Consider the following 21,865-nt stretch of genomic DNA (forward strand, 5'->3'; position numbering starts at 1 on the left):
TAGGGTGAATACTGGTAAAGTGGGACACTTTCTGATAATTTATATTCTGCATACTATTTTATTATGATCCAAATGTCTTAGTCGCTCATATGATACTATTCTAAATAGCTTAGGAGATCTACTATACTATAGACAATAAAAAAAGAAAGAAACATCAAACACTGGATGGATGACTCTTCCTCAAACACACAATGACCCCAAACCACATTTTTCAAGGCGCTACTGTCAAACTGGGACACCTTTATTGGAAAACTGGGACACTTAAAACACATTCAGTTGTTATTCAAGTGTAGGCCTTATAAATTAAATACACAATAACAATATAAACAACAATATAAACAACAACAACAATAATATAAACATCACTTTTTTTAAGAAGGGGTGCATTTACTCGCACCCTTCATCCTATCCTCACTCCATTGGTTCAACTTTTGCCCTGGCTTCTGACCTAGCCTATTCTTTGCTTTCCTTATCTCCTTCCTCCCTGTCCTCTTTTCTGACATTGGATTCTGAAATATGTAAAAATAAAAAAATATTAATTCATGTTTATTTATTATTAGCTAGTAGAGATGATCGGGTCACGTGGCGCTATAGGGATCTGTCACGTCACATTTACAAGCGCCAAAACGGTGTTTATTGTTTGAATTTCATAATAAAAGTGACAGAATCTGAGAGCTGAGATTTTTTTATATCATAAGTAACCCGCTCTGTCTAGTCTGTCGGTCTCTGTGTCCTCTTTGCTTCGTGATTTTTCTGTGCGTGAGAAAATGGAAGTGTGGCGTGAGATCGTGTGAAAAGTGTTAACTGCGTGTTTCTCATGGTGAATGCGTGAGAGCTGGCGTAGTTTAAGTCAGTCTTTGTTGAAATATCTAGCTAACTAACTAAATGTATGTGGGACATATAAAAAGCTAACTCAATTCCTCCATTAGAATGACTTTAATGGCTGTCCCAGTTTGCCAGTAATACCCTATCCCAATTTAACAATATGCTATTGGCAAACTGGGACAGTGTAAAAATTGCATATAAAAAACCCCAAGAAGATTAATATTTTGATTTTTTAAAATTCCGATTCACCATTACATCCTATAACAAAATATGTAACAATTATAAATGATCCATGAGTTGTTTTATTTTTATAACCTTAACATTATTTACCTCAGAATGCAATGTCATTTTACTTACCATCACAGTTCACTGCAAGGTTGTTAAATATGATGTGCCACACCCCGGAAGTGATGTCATAGCCACAGATTATTATTATTTTTTTTTTATCACATACTTGCTACTGATGAGCTCAGTGTTGATTTTTAGTAAAAAAAAAAAAAAAAACCTTTTCCATGTAAAGATATAAATTATTAAGCTTAACTGTCCCACTTTATCAGTATTCACCCTACCTTTAAAACTCATTAAAATGAACCCAATCCACATAGTAGAAAAAAAAGTGCTTCTGCAGTGAGTTATAATTCCTTTATTTCAAAATATTGGCCACACAAACACAGTGGAACACAACACAGTCCACTCCAGGACAGAATCCAGTGTTAGTTTGTCAACATCTTGACAGCACCAACACTTCCTGAAAGTGGAAAATATAGAAAAACTGAGAAGATGTACAGAGAAGATGATGGAAGCACAAAAAACTATCCACATCAACGCCATTATAAGCACAATTGGAAAAGACTCAATGCAAGGAAAATCATCCTTCACAGGTCACAGGTACTGATATTATTAATTCACTTAGTTTTGATGCTCTGAACTGATGTTGTGCTGTGTTAAGTGGATAAATGAAGAGAATAACAGAAATTTTGTTCTTCAGGAATGGATTCAGTGAGGATCAGAAACTACAGAACAGCTGTAGTGTGTTTGGTGCTGCTGTGTGTTCTTCTGCTGACTGCAGTCATAGTGCTGTGTGTCACACTCACTCAAGAGAGACCACAGCTCATATCCAAGAATGAAAACCTGACCAATGAGAGAGAGCAGCTAACACTCAAGAACACAAACCTGACCAACGAGAGAGAACAGCTAATACTCAAGAACACAAACCTGAGCAATGAGAGAGAACAGCTAAGAAATTAGCTTCAGATTGTTTATTAACGTTTTTTTTTTTTTTTTTTTTTTTTTTTTTATGTAGTTATTTGCTATCAACTTGTTTTTTAAATATTTGTAAGCTAAATGTGTCTGGCTTCTGGTGTCATCCGCTTCCACTAATTACAAAACAGCTCTTTATGCTGCTTGATATTACAAAATGGTATTTCTTATACTATTTAGATGTATTGTTGTGATTATAAACAAACTGGTCTGTTATGCAAATTGTTTTACCATTTACCTGCTTTATTCCTTATTCGTATTCTTTTCTATGTCATTTACGAAATATAGCTTACTTCCACATTGAAAAAATAAATAAAAATATACAGGTTAATACAGAAGACATTTTTTTAAAGAATGACATTTTTAAGTTAGGTTGTGGTTTGGGTAACATTGAGTGTATATAATCTATGAGTATACAGAATGATGAGTGTAAAAGCTAACAGCTGAGCTGGTCAAGTTCAGTTTTTATTACATTTCCAATGAGACAAGGAGCTGGATTAAGAGCAGAAGATACTGTACAGAGAGAGGAGCAGATTTGATCATCATAAACAAAAATGTATTTGATTGAATTGATTATTATCTATATAAATTATTCTCACAGTCAGCATCACACAGAAAGCAGCACTGAAAATCTAATGCTGATCTGTATTTTTAGGTTATGGGGGCTTGGAGAGTCAAATGGATACATGACAGAGAATTGTGGTTTGATTGTGAATAATGACCCAAGGTGGCATACTTTATTTGGGTGGCATGATGTTTCTTGTGATAGAGATTTTCAGTGGATCTGCGAGGAGAGGATTTTAGAACTCATATTGCCATAGGAACATCACACATATTTTGGACAGTTTCAAAGCTCATCAGTAAAGAACTTTTGAAATAATTGGTCATCATCTAAAGCAGTGCTTCTCAACCTTGTTCATAGAGTACACCCACAATTGCACATTCTAAATATCTCCTTTGACAGACACCCATTGCATGTCATGCCAGTTGCATAAACTGCTTAGACTAGTCTTAGAAGTTAACCATCTATTTTTTTGCTGCAAGACTGTTCATAACTTTTCGAAATCAGTAACCTAAAAATGATGATTGGTCTAATTGTGAATCCAAAAAGTAAGACTGATTACCACTTGGTTAATTGTTAGTTAGTCTTAAGAGACAGTCTAAAAAATAGCGAGTGTTTATGAAACCAAGCTCTGAAGTTTCTTCTAATGAGCTGATGAGTTGAGTCAGGTGTTTCATTAGAGAGACGTACAAGTCCAGTCAAAATCACCTTTATTTATATGGCGCTTAAAAAAAAAAAGAAAAAAAAAATATTGTGTCAAAGCAACTGAACAACATTAATTAGGAAAACAGTGTGTCAATAATGCAAAATGACAGTTAAAGGCAGTTCATCATTGAATTCCATGATTTCATCTTCAGCTCAAATGTGCAAAATGGGACTCCAGAGGTTTTTCAATAAACCAGAAATATCTTAGTGTATTCTGCGACATAAGTGAAATTAACTTATTGTGAAATTATTAATTTATAATTTGTACCGAATCGCCACTACCTGTGCCACTGACCTTGCGACACAAGACACTAGACCTGCTAGATGCACAGCCAGCAAGGACTGGCTGCATTGTTTTTTTGAACAAAAACAACGATTTCGAACAAGCACACCTTTTTTTAAACAACAAACGAATGGCTGTTTCCTGGTCTGTTGAGGAAGTACAGGCTCTCATTGATATCTGAGGAGCAGATCCGGCAAGAGCTTGAAGGGACAACATGGAATGATTATTTTTTTCATGAGGTTGCGGCAGTAGAGGCGACACAACTATAGGCGGTTTCAACAGCAACAACATAAACAAACGTTACTGCGCAAGCGCGCTTTTGTGGCCCTAACTTAACTTCCGGTAGACTTCTAAATATAATCAATAACAACAGCCATGTCCCTCTAGAGTAGATGTTTTTTTTTTATAACAAACAAAATATGTTTGCTGCATAAATCAGGTGGACCTAATGAAAATGCTAATAAATTATTTGCCAGCAAGAGATGCTTTTAAGAACGAGAAATAGAGGTTTCCCCAGTAACAGCTGTAAACAAAGCAGAGCTATGCCCACAAACGCTGCGTTATCAGGCATATAACATGACAGTCTTCCTTCAGAAATAGTGATATAAAAACACCCATGCCTCGCTTTGATATTTAAACATATAAATGTATGTAATTACTATTAGTAGTAGTAAACGTGGATGACGTAACGTTACTCATGTTTATTCAGCAAAGCCTTTTTGAAAATCGATCAGTTTTAAAATCATGGCGAGTCTCCACAAATAAATAAATGTATGGGAAACACATCCCGCAGCACAACCACCTGAGCCCAACTTCTGTCTACTCATCACCTTAACTTAAACTGCGTTTGTAGAAGGCACCGCAGCCAGACCGATATACACAACACAGACCGGAAGTTAACTTAGGACCAGGCGCGTGCGCCCAATGAAACCGTCTATAATGACATGTCTGTAATCTCACCCACTTTAAAGAGTTTCTAAACTGCAGTGGAAACTGGGTTGAGCCTACCCGTGCCGAGTCAAGCTTAGTTGTACCATGCAGTGGAAAAGCACCAAAAGAAGATTTCATAAAATAGAGTTGTTAAAAAGGAGTTCAGGCTCCACCATTGTTGAGTTTAATTCATCTCAGGTTTGGTTTGGTAGCATTCGTCATGGGTCTACAATTAGTGAGTTTTCACCTTTTAGTCTTTTGTGGAGAAAATTTGCCTGTTGATGCTTTTGGAATGCTTTTTGCTTTGTTGTTATTCTGCAATAATTTAACTTCAGTAAATTAAAAATAAAATTATCTTGTTTGAATACATCAATCTACATTAGTATTAATAATTCAATACAATGAAAATAAAAATGATCTGTTTTAAATGCATACATATAAGTATTCACTTAATTTATATATATATAAGGGGGAGACCAAAAGAAACTTGGTTTATTGAAGAAAACCTGCTCCTGACTAGGTTAGCTTCATAGAGTAAGTTACTACGGTAACTGAGTATAAGTTAGCTCTCTTTCAGAAACGGGCTTGACTTACCCTGCTTTCTCGGGTTTGACAAACCTCGCATTCTGAAACAGAAAACCTTGAGTTTCCCTCATTTGAGGGTTAATATACTCAGAGTTTTCACTTAACCTCCTTTGTGAAATGGGCCCCAGATTCAGATCAGTATTAAATAATAAATAATTAATTATTATTAATAAGTAATTTTTTTTTAGAATCTTCAAGGTGTATGTAAACTTTTGACCTTATGTACAGTATGTGTGTGTGTGTGTGTATGTATGGCAATAACATATTTGTCCACATTTAATTTTGATTTATTTTGTTTTATTGAAAAGGAGGGCGTCTTTAAGCTGTGGATTCAGACGGAGGGCTCGCATTTACCTCAAAAATGGCATTGCAGAGGGCTCTATTAGAACTAGAACCAACTCAAGCACACAATGGTGACACACATTTATGAGAACTTTCCGTGATATAAAATTTCACTCATTCATATGGGACTGAATGAGTGCACTCAATAATTCCAACATCATTTCAGACACCACTACAAATGGCAGTCCCCTCAAACTTTAGGGGGTATACAGTCATTAAATTATTTAGTCAATCAATTCATAAAAAAAAAAAAAAAAAAAAAAAAATTAACTCATAAATCAAAGAATAAAACGCCACTGCTGTGTGTTGTTCTGAGAAGTGAAACTCTTCATTCTGCTTTGGCTTCGTTTGTACCTATTTTAACCAGTGGAGCAAAACTAGACTAAAATACATGTTCCTTAATATTAACTTAATTAAGGAACTGTTGTGTCTGCATCTGATGTTGTCCTTGAACAATAGCAATATGTCAGAAGTAGGATGTTGTGTTTGAAACTGCTGTGTGTCCTTCTAAACAGTTGCCAATTGAGAATGACTAGGCCATTTAAGATTATGGTGACCTGTAGAGGAATGCTTATGAACATCAAATCCTTCAGTGTTTCTATCAATTTTGTAGACTAATTTTAATATAAGATATTAAATGCACAGTATGTTATATTGACAGCAAGCTTTTGAAATGGGTACTGCAGTCCAAATTCAAAATATTGGAGAGTTGTTTCTCCTGCCCCCTCCTCCTCAGACTCGATTGAGTCTGATAACAAATATTTGTTGTAAAACTGCTTCAAATATCTCTGCCTCCTTGTTAGTGCGTCCGCCTTCCATGCTGGAGACCCGGGTTCGAGCCCCGCTCGGAGCGAGTCGTTGCTGCTGCTGCTCTCGTTCAGTTTCAGCCTCGGGATCTGATTCTGGATCATAAATAAACGGCTGAATCTGACTGTTAGCCATGGTTTGTTTTGGATGTTATTTTCCTCACAGTAATGTCACAGCTTCCAAACGCTTTCAACGCAAAAGCCTACTCGCGCTCGTGATTCTTAAACTCCGCCCACACGTCACGCCTCCAGCCGGTCGTGTTTTTCCGGGAAAAATCGGTACAGACTATCTTTCTCTTATGAATATAATAAAATTAAAGACTTTTTGGAGTTTTGAAGGATGCAGTACTACTCTATAGGTACTCAAGATTAACAGGATATTGAGTGAAAACGAGCATTTCACCCCCCCTTTAAGAAGCAGTTTCATTTGGACGTACATCACAATAGGGAAGGAAAGGCTATCACAACTTCCATCTCATACTTATTGACTTTGAGGATGTGATGTCACATGATTACACACACTGACCACAAACTTGTTTTCAACTAGCTTTAAAAAGAAGACGTGACTACTGACTACTGACTACTTAAACACAACTACACATGAACAAGGAACTAAATAATTTAATGCTTAATGTTTAAAGAGCAGAAATGTCTGAAGATATTTATAACAATGTCATTGGGACTGAGTTTGAGGGAAAGAACAAAGATAGAGTGGAGATGACCGTGGATATCTATGAGAGTGTAGATTGTGTGAGAGATTGTGACTTCAAGAAAGAAACGAACACAACCCAACCACTTCAGCAGACAGGTAATCACATTAATTTATTTGATAAAAACACCAAGGTTTGCATGTTTAGTCTTTTAACATCTTGTCTGTAGTGTTCAGGATGTGTGATTGTGTGAAGAGCAGAAGCTCCGGTTTGTTTATTGCTGCTGTGTTCTTCTGATGCTATTATACTCAATTAGGATGGTCTGATCTGATCTGATATCTGAAATTATTTCTTTCAGCATCAGTTTCTTGTATCTTTCTGTCTCTTCAAATCATTAATAAATGAATAAATAAATAAATAACAAAAACTACACAGAAATATATAGTGTGGTGTTAAAAATACCTTCCCCATTTACTGTACATGATCGAGGTCATCTAAAAAAAAAAAAATGTCTCAGCCTGTTTATGCCAACATAAACACAGGAACACAGGAACACAGGAAAAGGACAGACACATCAAGAGAAAAAAACAAAACTAACAGCTCAACACACGGGTACAAACACAAACACACTTTCACTGTGCTGACGTTAAGAATCATTTGTCTGTCATCATCAGGAAGTGATTCAGTGAAAACCAGAATCTCCAGAGCAGCTGTAGTGTGTTTGGTGCTTCTGTGTGTTCTTCTGCTGACTGCAGTCATAGCGCTGTGTGTCCACATCCATACAAAGAACACAAACTACACAGAAAAGATACACCAGCTACTGACCAACAACACCAACCTCACAGAAGAAAGAGACGAGCTAATAAAAAAGATCAGAAATGTGTTGAATCAACTTTCAAATTCTGGTAAATACTCATAATATGTTGTCTGGTTATGGTCTCAGTGACTTGTAGTGTACGTTATATATATTTGGAGTAAACCATACATTATGTTAGAAGTTAGAAGTGGTTATGTATAGATGTCTTCATGGGTCCACCTAGATCTGAAAACCTGAGGTCCGTCCCAAGCGGGTTTGGGTCTAAAACTTTTATGAGTGCTTTGTACACAGGTCAGGACTGATATTAGTAGCTCAGGGTTTTAAATGTGCTTTTACTGAATTAACCCGGGAGGACCCTAATTCTTTAAAAATATCTGGTTTGATAAACATTTTTGTCATATTGTCTACCGGGACACAACAACTACAATGAATTCATTTTACCCAGTTATTATACTGTACAAAGACAGAAATTTTGACATCTTAAAACACTACACGTGTCTCTAGACACTAAACTTAAAATAATACACACTATATACAGCAGCAATATAACATGATTTTCTTTGTGATTATAAAGTATAAAACTAAACACTGCTTTATTACACTGATAAAATATTTGCTCTGTCACACATTTGCTGTGTATTCACACGTCTCCTGGTGTTTAGAATAAATATAGAATAAAAAAGAGCTATCAGCCTACACAGACCTAAACACGAATTACATTACATTATTAAAACTATGTTTTGAAACGCTCCGGTTACTTACAGTAACCTAGGTTCCCTGAGATAAGGGAACAAGCTTTTCATCAACATGCTATGGGGAAACTCTGAAACTGTAGCTGTATGAACCAATGGTGTTTCAACCCGCCAAAATGGGTGGAACTGAGTGCCATTTCATCAGAATCTTTTGACTGAAGTGACAGTAATAGACTTGCATGCAGCTTTATAGCACGGACGGGCCTACACAATTCTACTTCCCCTTTCTCAGGGAACTGAGTTTACGTAAGTAACCAGATAATTCCCTTTTGAACGGTCTCTACAATTGCATTAACACACAATGGTGAATGCATCCAATCCAGACATGCTACGAGCAAGTGCAGAACGAAGATGCTCTCCGAGCCCAGTCACAGATTGTGCATACTGGGGACTCCTGTAAGCATGAACTAATAATGAGAGGTAAGACATTTAGGCTGAGGACCACATAACACGACCTTCCTCTTAAAAGGGGATAGGTAGATTAAGCAGACATATTCCTTGCAGTGCAGGGATATCCAAGTTATAATATCAGGTGAAAGTAGACTAGCCGTCAGCAACACAGATATCACCAATAGAAATTCTGCTGGACCAAGCCCAGAATCCCAGACAAACAAAGCACCTAAATCTGAAGCTGTCAGCGATGTGGAATCATCAATGACAGCATTCTCCTCTGATCCGTCTAAAAAGATCACACATTGTAGAGAGTGAGAACGAAGGACCTGTACGGGTGTGAGATCACTAAAGCTGGTTGCTCAGCCCTGTGACTCCTCTGTTTCTTCTCCGAGCTAGCTGAGAGGGGAGAAACGGGGGAGTGGGGCTGCCTTCATGAAGGCATTCTGTGAGCGGAGATGGGCGAGATTCATGATCTCAGTGACAGCATTCCGTTCTGTTGAGCACAGTTTCTGTGTGGGCATCACCACACCTATCTACATGAACTAGACTCACAGCACGGCATTTGCACCAACCTCACTGGGAGATTCGCTCTAATAGATGCCCGATAGCACAGGGGAAGTCTTCTAGCAATCTTCCGCTGCCAGAGCGTCTTCTCAGGGCAGCATGCTGAAGGCAGAGAATCTTGCTTCGGAGTCCAGTGAGGAGATGATACAGAGCCCAAGAAGTTATATGTACAAGAACAAAAAACAAAAAAACAATCCATGCCGTACTCACATTTTTTTAAATGATGTTCTCGTAACAAGATTTGGGAGGAGCGCATCAGATACTTAATCAACCTAGCCTAATCAACACAGGTGGACCACAATCTATCCTCACAATCTATCCTCTATGCTGATAAACCTCTATCCATTGACGGTTTATCAGCATCCCTCCTCCACCCCATCTCCTCACTTCAAGTTTCTTTATAATTAGACGAGGAAGAGGGGGGGGGGTACTCTAGGTTCAGGCCATTCCCGAGCTCGGAGCCCTTCCCCGGACAGCACGCCAAATACGCATACCATACCTCAGCTAATTATATGTAAGTGTGGACCTATGAACTGTTCCCATGGTTTAACAAATTGTCCCTACAGATTTTGTAAACCCACACTTTTCAAAAAAAAGTTTCGAGCGAAGGTAAAAATAAAAAATACCATAGCATTCATGAATTACTTTATGACAAATATTTTACTGTCTTAAGTGCAACAATTTATTTAGCCTGTACATTTAAGTTATAATAATAAAAATAACTATTTTATTATTATTTCTATTATTATACATTTAGAATGAGCTTTAATTAAAAACCACTGAAATATGAATTTGTGGGTACGGATTCGAAAACCGAAGGTACAGTTTACAAAATCTGAGCGCACGGATTAGAAATTAGTGGGTACAGTTTATTAATCCATGGGCATGATTTGTTAAACTGATGGAACAGTTTAAGAATTTGTGAGGATGGTTTATAAACTGAGGGGACAGATTGCAAATCTGTTGGCATGGATTTTTTTTTCTCCTATAGGAGCTTCTCGGGCTCTGTAAGATGATATTCATTGCTGAAGGAAAAACATTCTGAAAAATGGCGCTCAGACCCAAATATATAGCAGTCAGCTCCACCTCTGTCTTGAGTTAGTGTTAGAAATAATATATTAAATAAAAATAAAAAAAAACTATGCACGTCAGGTTCAGCTAGATCTTTGAACTTGAGAAGACTTCTAGTTGAGTGTAAATGGGAATAGATTCAAGATTTAAAATTTGATTTGTCATATATATATATATATATATATATATATATATATATATATATATATATATATATATTATATATGTAACCATAGACCGCAATTATTTATGAAGTATATACTATATTACAAAAAATAAGTGCAAATAGTAAAATTTGTTGTTTTCAGATGGATGGATTTACTATCAATCCAGTTTTTACTACATGTCCAATGAGACAAGGAACTGGACTGAGAGCAGACAAGACTGTCAGAAGAGAGGAGCAGATCTGATCATCATCAACACCAGAGAGGAAAATGTGAGTGAGTGTTACTGTGTGTGTTTCTGGTGTTAAGTGAGAGATGGTCAGAGAAATGTATATAGTCAGTTTATGACATAAACAAGCAATCTGTTTAGGATTTTGTTAAGAAGATTACTAATGAAAGAGAATTCTGGATTGGTCTGACTGACAGTGAAGTGGAGGGCACATGGAAATGGGTTGATGGCAGCACACTGAAAGACAGGACCTCTGGGTGAGAAATCACTGAATTGAACTGATTACCTTCTATTATAAATGATTTTCACAGTCAGTATCATATCACACAGAAAGCAGCACTGAACATCTAATGTTGATCTGTATTTTCAGCTTCTGGGAGCCAAAAGAGCCAAATGGAAAAGAACAAGAGAACTGTGTTGTGACTTATTTAACAAAGGATCCTCAATTAAAAGGGTGGCTTGATGTTACATGTAATGGTGCTCATCAGCGGATCTGTGAGAAGAATATTTTACCTCTCATACAGCAATAGGAACATCATATTCATTATTATTATTATTATTATTATTATTATTATTATTATTAATTTATTATTTTTTGGTGATCTAATTGTAACAGTACAAAACATTCATAATGATTATCATCTAAAGCAGGGTTGTCCATTCTGGCTCCTGAAGCATTACCTTTGAAGCAGAATGTAGATCTAGCACACTGTTATTTTAACATCATTAATATGCTATTATAGTTTTTTTTTTTTTTTTTTTTTTTTTTTTTACATTCCTGGGTTCTTTTGCCTTTTTTAATTTTGGTTAAGATTTTATTAATTTTTGTTGTGTTCTTATTTTAGTACTTCAAGGTAAACTAAACATAAATGAGAAATGTGGCTTTGGCAGTTACCTGAAAAAAAAAAACACTTTTGGGTAACTTCGCTAACACTTTATTTTGACAGTCCACTGTAGACATTCTATTAACTGTAAATGACTTTGCAAGTTCATGTCAACTACCAATCATTAGAGTATCATCAGACTTAATATCAGCTAAAACTATTTTGATGGTCCCCTAAAAAACATTCTAGAACAGTGTTGTAGAACATACACGCACACACACCTGAAGTGAATAATGAAATCAATTCAACAACCATGACAATAAACTCATCATGGAAAAGTGCAAACTGAAACAGTGTCAGACTATGTTTTTTTTTTTTTTTTGACAATAAGTAACTTTGCAAGTACATGTCAACTTTCCTACTAACCCTAACCTGACAAACTACTAATACTCTAATGAGAGTTAGTTAATTATGCAAATTAACGAGTTGGTTGACCGAGACAGATCTATCATCTCCATTCACTCCAACAGAGCTTTTTATTTTTTTTATTTTTTTTACAGCAATGTATTGACAAAGTATTGATAAAGTATTTTCCTGTTTGACAAACATTATTGTATAAAGCACTATACAAATAAAGATGATAAGGTGACAATAGTGGATCGTGGAGCCTCTCAATAGTCCCTGCAAATAAGTGTCAAATACTATCGGCAATGTAGAGATGATGCAGACAAGACAACTGAGATGAACTTTTAAAAGTTAAGACATTTATGGAGTTAAATTGTATAGCATCAGCACAGCTAATCAAATAACATTGTGCATTCTTATTCTTATTCTTATTCTTATCCTTATTCTCTTCATGCTGTTTCATTAAATGTTGTATAATTAATGATTTTAAACGTGATTTTTGCTTTTATGGGGAGTTAAATATTAGAAATGCAAAGATTGCAAAGAATACTGATGGACATAAGTTAGAATTAAAAAAAGTTTAAAACAAGCTAAATTAATCATACTAGGCTAAATGACCAAAAATTTTAATATAACACTGTATTATAGAAGTAATCACAGCAAACCTGTACTTTATACTGTATTGTATACTTAAGCCTCTCAGCTATTATAGAAGCAGCGATGCCACAGGATTAATATGCAATGGTAAATGGTTTACTGACCATGGTATTACTGTGCTCAACTGGCCTGCCAACTCTCCTGACCTGAACCCCATAGAGAATCTGTGGGATATTGTGAAGAGAAAGTTGAGAGACACAAGACCCTACACTCTGGATGAGCTTAAGGCCTCTATCGAAGCATCCTGGGCCTCCATAACACCTCAGCAGTGCCACAGGCTGATTGCCTCCATGCCACGCCGCATTGAAGCAGTCATTTCTGCAAAAGGATTCCCGACCAAGCATTGAGTGCATAACTGAACATAATTATTTGAAAGTTGACTTTTTTTTGTATTAAAAACACTTTTCTTTTATTGGTTGGATGAAATATGCTAATTTTTGATATAAGAATTTGGGGTTTTCATGAGCTGTATGCCAAAATCATCAGTAATAAAACAATAAAGACCTGAAATGTTTCCGTTGGTGTGCAATGAATATAAAATATATGAAAGTTTAATTTTTATCATTACATTATGGAAAATAATGAACTTTTTCACAATATGCTAATTTTTTGAGAAGGACCTGTATAATTATTTAAAAGCCTCACTTGTAAGTGACTTACCATGAATAAGATGTCTGCTTCTTTGAAAGTTAAACTCCAGACTGCTTCACCTTTATTTACCGTACCTTTATCATGCTGTTTTGCATATTACTCTAATGTATTTCCTGTCATTAAAGATGATGTGTCACTCTACACTGGTCAAAGTCAGTCTTGTTCCAGTCAGCATTTCAAGTGTTTCTTAAGAATCACATACACACTTATAGAGGATCGGATCTCTTAAATAGCACAACTAAGTAATGTCCAAGAGCAAAACTCACTGTGACCTGCCTTAGAGAGGATTGACATGATTAAATATACAGACTAATAGAGAAAATGAAGCTCCAATGCAGCTCCAGTGAGTCTGTTGTGCTCCTTTCATGCTATTTTAGGACTGTTTTATGGATAATTTCTAACCGGATTCCTCTCTCATATATGTTCTCTCAATGTTCATCTAGTAAAAGCTCATTTACCACGATGCACTGTACATCATAATCAGGAAGTTGGTCATGAACCAATGCCACAGTGTTTCAGAACAGCAGCATTGTCTGATGAAACATGTCTGTCTCTCACTCGTGGTAAACTAAAGGTTGGAGTAGAGTGGTTAAGGGTATTCTGCCCAAGCTGTCAATCAAATGTTCCTTTTGAAACAATCTTTTTTTCTTTCTTCAGTGGATTAACTTGCATTAATTAATTGTTCACGTCAAGACTAGCAATGTACACAAACAAAACAAGTGGCATACTTTTTTTTATTTCATGCAGAGTTTAAAAATCACAAATAGAAGTCATTTCAAAATGTTTTATTTTTAGCTTCCTTGAGAGTTGCACGTAATGTGACTTGTGGCTTCACACAATGTAGTTAATTTTGGGCATAGGTCCCCAATCTAAAGTAAGAAAACATTTGTCTTTATCAGCCATCTTTGGGTAGTGATTCAATGATGATCAGAAGCTCTAGAGCCACTGTAGTGTGTTTAGTGCTGCTGTGTGTTCTTCTGCTGACTGCAGTCATAGTACAAATATGCACCCACACGTACACACATGTACACACACATACAAGATAAAATAATGAAAAATTTATATATATAAATATAATTTAAATCTTGTGTATGTAAACTTTTGACCTTATGTGTGTATGCTTACAGTAACTGTGTGTGTTTATGTATGTGTATATATGGCAATAACATATTTGTCCATGTAATTTATTTTTATTTTTTATAAAAAAAATTGTTAAAAAAGGAGGGAGTCTTTAAGCTGTAGATTCAGACGGAGGGCTCGCTTAGTGAATTAAGTTTAGTTAATATTATGTACAGTAAGCACTAGAAGTAGAGACGTACTAATTGGGGAAGTGTTTTAAATAAACCTTAATTTAGCTCTTTTTTGGCAAAAAGTATCAAAAGGAAAGAAAAAAATGCAAAGTGGCACATCTTTTGGCTAGTTTTAGAGTGTACATGGGTTTTACATTTGATAAACACATTTCAGTGGATTATGGGACTGAATGAGTGCACTCAATAATTTCAACATAATTTCGGATGCCACTACAAATGGCAGTCCCCTCAAACTTTAGGGGGGACACAGTCATTCAATTATTTAGTCAATCAATTCATTCAAAAATACTCATACACAAAGAATAAAACGCCACTGCTGTGTGTTGTTCTGAGAAGTGAAACTCTTCATTCTGCTTTGGCTTTGAAAGTGACTAAAATACATGTTCCTTAATATTAACTTAATTATGGAACTGTTGTGTCTGCATCTGATGTTGTCCTTGAACAATAGCAATATGTCACAAGTAGGATCTTTTGATGTGTGATGTTGTGTTTGAAACTGCTGTGTGTCCTTCTAAACATTTGCCAATTGTGAATGACTTGGTCATTTAAGATTGTGGTGACCTGTAGAGGAATGTTTATGAACATCAAATCCTTCAGTGTTTCTATCGATTTTATAGACTAATTTTAATATAAGATATGAAAGGTACAGTATGTAATATTGACAGCAAGCTTTTGAAATGGGTACTGCAGTCCAAATTCAAAATATTTTAAGAGTTGCTCCCTCCTCCTCAGACTCGATTGAGTCTGATACTAGATTGAGGACACACAACAAGAACAAGCGCAACTGACAATGGAAGGTGACAAGCCTTAGTGTGAAAAAAGTGACTTGATATACAGCCTATGACCCATACTCGGAATTCATGGTCTGCGTTTAACCCATACAAAGTGCACACACACACAGCATTGAACACACACACACCGTGAACACACACCCAGAGGAGTGGTTAATAGCCTTTATCCAAATTTTAATATGCCTCTGGTCATCAAGCTTTAGGCCATGTCCTTCTTCCATAAAAAAAAAAAAAAAAAAAAAAAATGAAAACACAAAAGCATGCTATGAAGCACTGTCAAGAGCATGCCAAGGCAACAGGTGGTGATATAATCTAAACAGTAAAGTCATGTTGGCCAATCTGAAGCCTGAAAAAGTTTCCAGGCTTATCAGCGCATTGCTTCATTACAAGCCTCATCACAAGTCTCCGGTTTCGCTGTCTACACGATAACACTGCAACCAGAGTTTTTGAAAATCTTAACTCTGGCAAAAGTTTTCAAAAATATATGGTTTCAGTGACCTGGTGCTGCGTTTGCTTGTGGACTAAAGGCCAAACTGCATAGATAAAGCTGCGGTTTGCAGAAAATACCTGCGTTCATGTAGACAGGGCCTTTTAGATGGACGCAGAGACTTTTTAGGTTGGGCACAATCAGCGATCTCTGACCCAATTTCATTTGCTGGCATCCATAACCTGTCATTCACATGAGATCAAAGCAACAGCAAACAATCCAGCCAACCAATCAACTCACAATGAACCAAATCAAGTCCTTTCATACATTTTTTATTTTCTTGTTTAAAAAACTGTTTCATTTGGACATATATCACAATAGGGAAGGAAAGGCTATCACAACTTCCATTTCATACTTATCGACTTTAAGAATTTGCTGTCACATGATTACACGCACTGACCACAAGCTTGTTTTCAACAAGCTTTAAAAAGAAGACGTGTCCAGACTACTTAAACACAACTACACAGGAACAAGGAACTAAATCATTTAATGTTTGATGGTTAAAGAGCAGAAATGTCTGATGATATTTATGACAATGTCATTGGGACTGAGTTTGAGAGAATGATCAAAGATAGAGAGGACATAACAGTGGTTAAATATGAGAGTGTAGATTGTGTGAGAGATTGTGACTTCAGGAGACAGACAAAGACACTCCAAACACTTCAGCAGACAGGTAATCACATTCATTTATTTGATAAAAACAACACCATTTGCATGTTCAGTCTTTTAACATTATTGTCTGTCATGTTCATGTTGCGTGATTGTGTGAAGAGCAGAGGCTCCAGTTTGTTTATTGCTGCTGTTTTCTTCTAATGCTATTATACTCAATTAGGATAGTCAAAAATTTGATATTTGAAATGATTTCTTTCAGCATCAGTTTTTTGTATCTTGTATCTTCCTATCTGTTCTAAAATAAATAAATAAATAAATAACAGAAACTAAACAGAGATATATAGTGTGGTGTTAAAATAACTTCCCCATTTACTGTACATGACTGAGGTCATCTGAACAAAAACTGAGCCTGTTTATGCCAACATAAACACATAAACACAGGAACACAGGACATGGACAGACACATCAAGAGAAAACGAAACTAAAAAACAAAGACCTCAACACACAATTACAAACACACTTTCACTGATGTTAAGAATCATTTGTCTCTCATCATCAGGAAGTGATTCAGTGAAAACCAGAATCTCCAGAGCAGCTGTAGTGTGTTTGGTGCTTCTGTGTGTTCTTCTGCTGACTGCAGTCATAGTGCTGTGTGTCCACATCCATACAAAGAACACAAACTACAGAGAAAAGATACACCAGCTACTGACCAACAACACCAACCTCACAGAAGAAAGAGACGAGCTTATAAAAAAGATCAGAAATGTGTTGAATCAACTTTCAATTCCTGGTAAACTCTCGTTCTATGTTGTTTGGTTATGGTCTGAGTGACTTGTAGTGTACATTATATATTATTGGAGTAAACCATATGTTAGAAGTTAGAAGTGGTTGTGTATAGATGTCTTCATGGGTCCACCTAGATCTGAAAACCTGAGGTCCATCCCAAGCAGTGTTTGGGTCTAAAACTTTTATGAGTGCTTTGTACACAGGTCAGGACTGATATTAGTAGCCCAGGGTTTTAAATGTGCTTTTACTAAATTAACCTGGGAGGACCCTAATTCTTTAAAAAATATCTGGTTTGATAAACATTTTAGTCAGATTGTCTACTGGGACACAACAACTAGAATTCATTTCACCCAGTTATTATACTGTAAAAAGACAGAAAGTTTGACATCTTAAAACACTTCACGTGTCTCTAGACACTAAACTTAAAATAACACACACTATATTCAGCAGCAATATAACATGATTTTCTTTGTGATTATAAAGTATAAAAATAAACACTGCTTTATTACACTGATAACATATTTGCTCTGTCACACATTTGCTGTGTATTCACACGTCTCCTGGTGTTTAGAATAAATATAGAATAAAAAAGAGCTATCAGCCTACACAGACCTAAACACGAATTACATTACATTATTATAACTATGTTTTGAAACGCTCCGGTTACTTACAGTAACCTAGGTTCCCTGAGATAAGGGAACAAGCTTTGCATCAACATTCTATGGGGAAACTCTGATACTGTAGCTGCATGAACCAATGGTGTTTCAAACCGCCAAAATGGGTGGAACTGAGTGCCATTTCATCAGAATCTTTTGACTGAAGTAACACTAATAGACTTGCATGCAGCTTTATAGCACGGACGGGCCTACACAATTCTACTTCCCCTTTCTCAGGGAACTGAGTTTACGTAAGTAACCACATGATTGCCTTTTGAACGGTCTCTACAATTGCATTAACACACAATGGTGAATGCATCCAATCCAGCCATGCTACAAACAAGTGCAGAACGAAGATGCTCTCTGAGCCCAGTCACAGATTGTGCATACTGGGGACTCCTGTAAGCATGAACTAATAATGAGAGGTAAGACATTTAGGCTGAGGACCACATAACTCGACCTTCCTCTTAAAAGGGGATAGGTAGATTAAGCAGACATATTCCTTGCAGTGCAGGGATATCCAAGTTATAATATCAGGTGAAAGTATACAAGCCGTCAGCAACACAGATATCACCAATAGAAATTCTGCTGGACCAAGCCCAGAATCCCAGACAAACAAAGCACTTAAATCTGAAGCTGTCAGCGATGTGGAATCATCAATGAAAGCATTCTCCTCTGATCCGTCTAAAAAGATCACACATTGTAGAGAGTGAGAACGAAGGATCTGTACGGGTGTGAGATCACTAAAGCTGGTTGCTCAGCCCTGTGACTCCTCTGTTTCTTCTCCGAGCTAGCTGAGAGGGGAAGCTAGTTGAGAGGGGAGAAACGGGGGAGCGGGGCTGCCTTCATGAAGGCATTCTGTGAGCGGAGATGGGCGAGATTCATAATCTCAGTTATAGCATTCCGTTCTGTTGAGCGCAGTTTCTGTGTGGGCATCACCACACCTATCTGCATGAACTACACTCACAGCACGACATTTGCACCAACCTCACTAGGAGATTTGCTCTAATAGATGCCCGATAGCACAGGGGAAGTCTTCTAGCAATCTTCCGCTGCCAGAGCGTCTTCTCAGGGCAGCAAGCTGAAGGCAGAGAATCTTGCTTCGGAGTCCAGTGAGGAGATGATACAGAGCCCAAGAAGTTGTATGTACAAGAACAAAAAACAAAAAAACAATCCATGCCGTACTCACATTTTTTTAAATGATGTTCTCGTAACAAGATTTGAGAGGAGCGCATCAGATACTTAATCAACCTAGCCTAATCAACACAGGTGGACCACAATCTATCCTCACAATCTATCCTCTATGCTGATAAACCTCTATCCATTGACGGTTTATCAGCATCCCTCCTCCACCCCATCTCCTCACTTCAAGTTTACTTTATAATTAAACGGTGAAGGGGGGGGGGTACTCTAGGTTCAGGCCATTCCCGAGCTCGGAGCCCTTCCCCGGACAGCACGCCAAATACGCATACCATACCTCAGCTAATTATATGTAAGTGTGGACTCGTGAACTGTTAACACGGTTTAACAAATTGTGCCTACAGGTTTTGTAAACCATACTTTTGAATCCGTACGCCCCCCCCTTGGTGATACTGTAGCTGCATGGGTTATGCAGCTACAGTATCAGAGTTTTGAGTGAAGTTTTGAGTGAAGGTAAAAAAAAAAAACTACCATAGCGTTCATGAATTACTTTATGACAAATATTTTACTGTCTTAAGTGCAACAATTTATTTAGCCTGTACATTTAAGTTATAATAATAAAAATAACTATTTTATTATTATTTATATTATTATCTATTATTATACATTTAGAATGAGCTTTAATTCAAAACCACTGAAATATGAATTTTTTGGGTATGGACTCAAAAACCGAAGGTATAGTTTACGAAATCTGAGCGCACGGATTGGAAATTAGTGGGTACAGTTTATTAATCCATGTGCATGATTTGTTAAACTGATGGAACAGTTTAAGAATTTGTGAGTATGGTTTATAAACTGAGGGGACAGACTGCAAATCTGTCGGCATGGATTGTGTGTGTATTTTTTGTTTTTCTTTCTTTCTCCTACAGGTGACTTCACTGGCTTTGTAAGATGATATTCATTGCTAAGGAATTTTTTTTGTTGACAAAATGGCACCAAATAAATAGCAGTCAACTCCACCTTTGTCTTGCGTTAGGGTTAGAAATAATATATTAAATAAATAAAAAATAAGAAAAATTGTGCACGTCAGGTTCAGCTAGATCTTTGGACCCGAGAAGACTTTTAGTTGAGCATAAATGGGAATAGATTCAAGATTCAAAATGTTATTTTTCATGTACAGAGTTATATATAATATTAAAAAAAAAAAAATAAAAAAGATTGAAAAATTGAACAGTCTATGGAGTGGACTTGATATACATTACAATGTGATGTAAATCAGGTCCACTTCATAGACTGTGCAATTATTTGTGAAATATATACTATATTACAAAAAATAAATAAATGAACAGAGATGAAGTGCAAATAGTAAAAAAAAAAAAAAAAATGTTTTCAGATGGATGGATTTACTATCAGTCCAGTTTTTACTACATGTCCAATGAGACAAGGAACTGGACTGAGAGCAGACAAGACTGTCAGAAGAGAGGAGCAGATCTGATCATCATAAACACCAGAGAGGAACAAGTGAGTGAGTGTTACTGTGTGTGTTTCTGGTGTTCAGGTGTTAAGTGAGAATGGTCAGGGGAAATGTATATAGTCAGTTTATGATATAAACGTGCAATTGTTTAATCTGTTTAGGATTTTGTTAAGAAGATTACTGATAAAAGAGAATTCTGGATTGGTCTGACTGACAGTGAAGTGGAGGGCAGATGGAAATGGGTTGATGGCAGCACACTGACCTATGAGTGAGAAATGACTGAATTGAACTGATTACCTTCTATTATAAATTATTCTCCCAGTCAGTATCATATCACACAGAAAGCAGCACTGAACATCTGATACTGATCTGTTGTTGCAGGTTCTGGGAGCGGGAAACAAAATATGCAAATGGAGGAACACTAGAGAACTGTGTTTTGACTTATTTAACAAAGGTTCCTCAATTAAAAGGGTGGCTTGATGTTACATGTAATGGTGCTCATCAGTGGATCTGTGAGAAGAATATTCCACTTCTCATACAGAAATAAGAACATCATCTTCATTATTATTATTATTATTAAATTTTCATTTTCGGTGATCTAATTTTAACAGTACAAAACATTCATAATGATTATCATCTAAAGCAGGGCTGTCCATTCTGGCTTCTGAAGCATCACCTTTGAAGCAGAATGTAGATCTAGTATAATGTTATTTTAACATCATTAATATGCTATTGCAGTTTGAATTATTATTTTTCATTAGTTTTAATGTTATATCTTTTTAATTTTGGTTAAGGTTTTAGTTATTTTTGTTGTGTTCTTATTTTAGTACTTCAAGGTAAACTCAACGTAAATGAGAAATGTGGCTTTGGCAGCTACCTGAAATAAAATATAGTAACTTTGGTAACACTTTATTTTGACAGTCCACTGTAGACATTCTATTAATTGTAAATAAATTTGCAAGTACATGTCAACGACCAATCATTAGAATATTATCAGACTCAATATCTGCTAACACTTTATTTTTATGGTCCCCTAAAAAACATTCTACTGAGTGTCACAGAACAGTGTTCTAGAACATACACACACACACACACACACACCTGAAGTGAATAATGAATAAAATTCAACAACCA

The 21,865-nt window shown here is 36.3% G+C and overlaps 1 protein-coding gene across 1 annotated transcript in view; it reads left to right on the forward strand.

Moving 5' to 3' along the window:
* Window positions 1-21,297, forward strand: part of LOC113053897 (uncharacterized) — a 29,536-nt gene extending 8,239 nt beyond the window's left edge. The window contains exons 2-11 of the mRNA XM_026219076.1: window positions 7,623-7,853; window positions 10,854-10,981; window positions 11,080-11,195; window positions 11,309-11,467; window positions 11,784-11,792; window positions 16,570-16,736; window positions 17,235-17,465; window positions 20,651-20,778; window positions 20,893-20,999; window positions 21,113-21,297. Of these exons, the coding sequence (XP_026074861.1) occupies window positions 7,623-7,853; window positions 10,854-10,981; window positions 11,080-11,195; window positions 11,309-11,467; window positions 11,784-11,792; window positions 16,570-16,736; window positions 17,235-17,465; window positions 20,651-20,778; window positions 20,893-20,999; window positions 21,113-21,278 (1,442 nt within the window). The 3' untranslated portion in view covers window positions 21,279-21,297. The remainder of the gene's footprint in view (window positions 1-7,622; window positions 7,854-10,853; window positions 10,982-11,079; window positions 11,196-11,308; window positions 11,468-11,783; window positions 11,793-16,569; window positions 16,737-17,234; window positions 17,466-20,650; window positions 20,779-20,892; window positions 21,000-21,112) is intronic.
* The last annotated feature ends 568 nt before the right edge of the window (window positions 21,298-21,865 follow it).

This window comes from Carassius auratus, chromosome 35 (assembly GCF_003368295.1).
Source record: "Carassius auratus strain Wakin chromosome 35, ASM336829v1, whole genome shotgun sequence".
In the NCBI taxonomy this organism is placed as follows: Eukaryota; Metazoa; Chordata; class Actinopteri; order Cypriniformes; family Cyprinidae; genus Carassius; species Carassius auratus.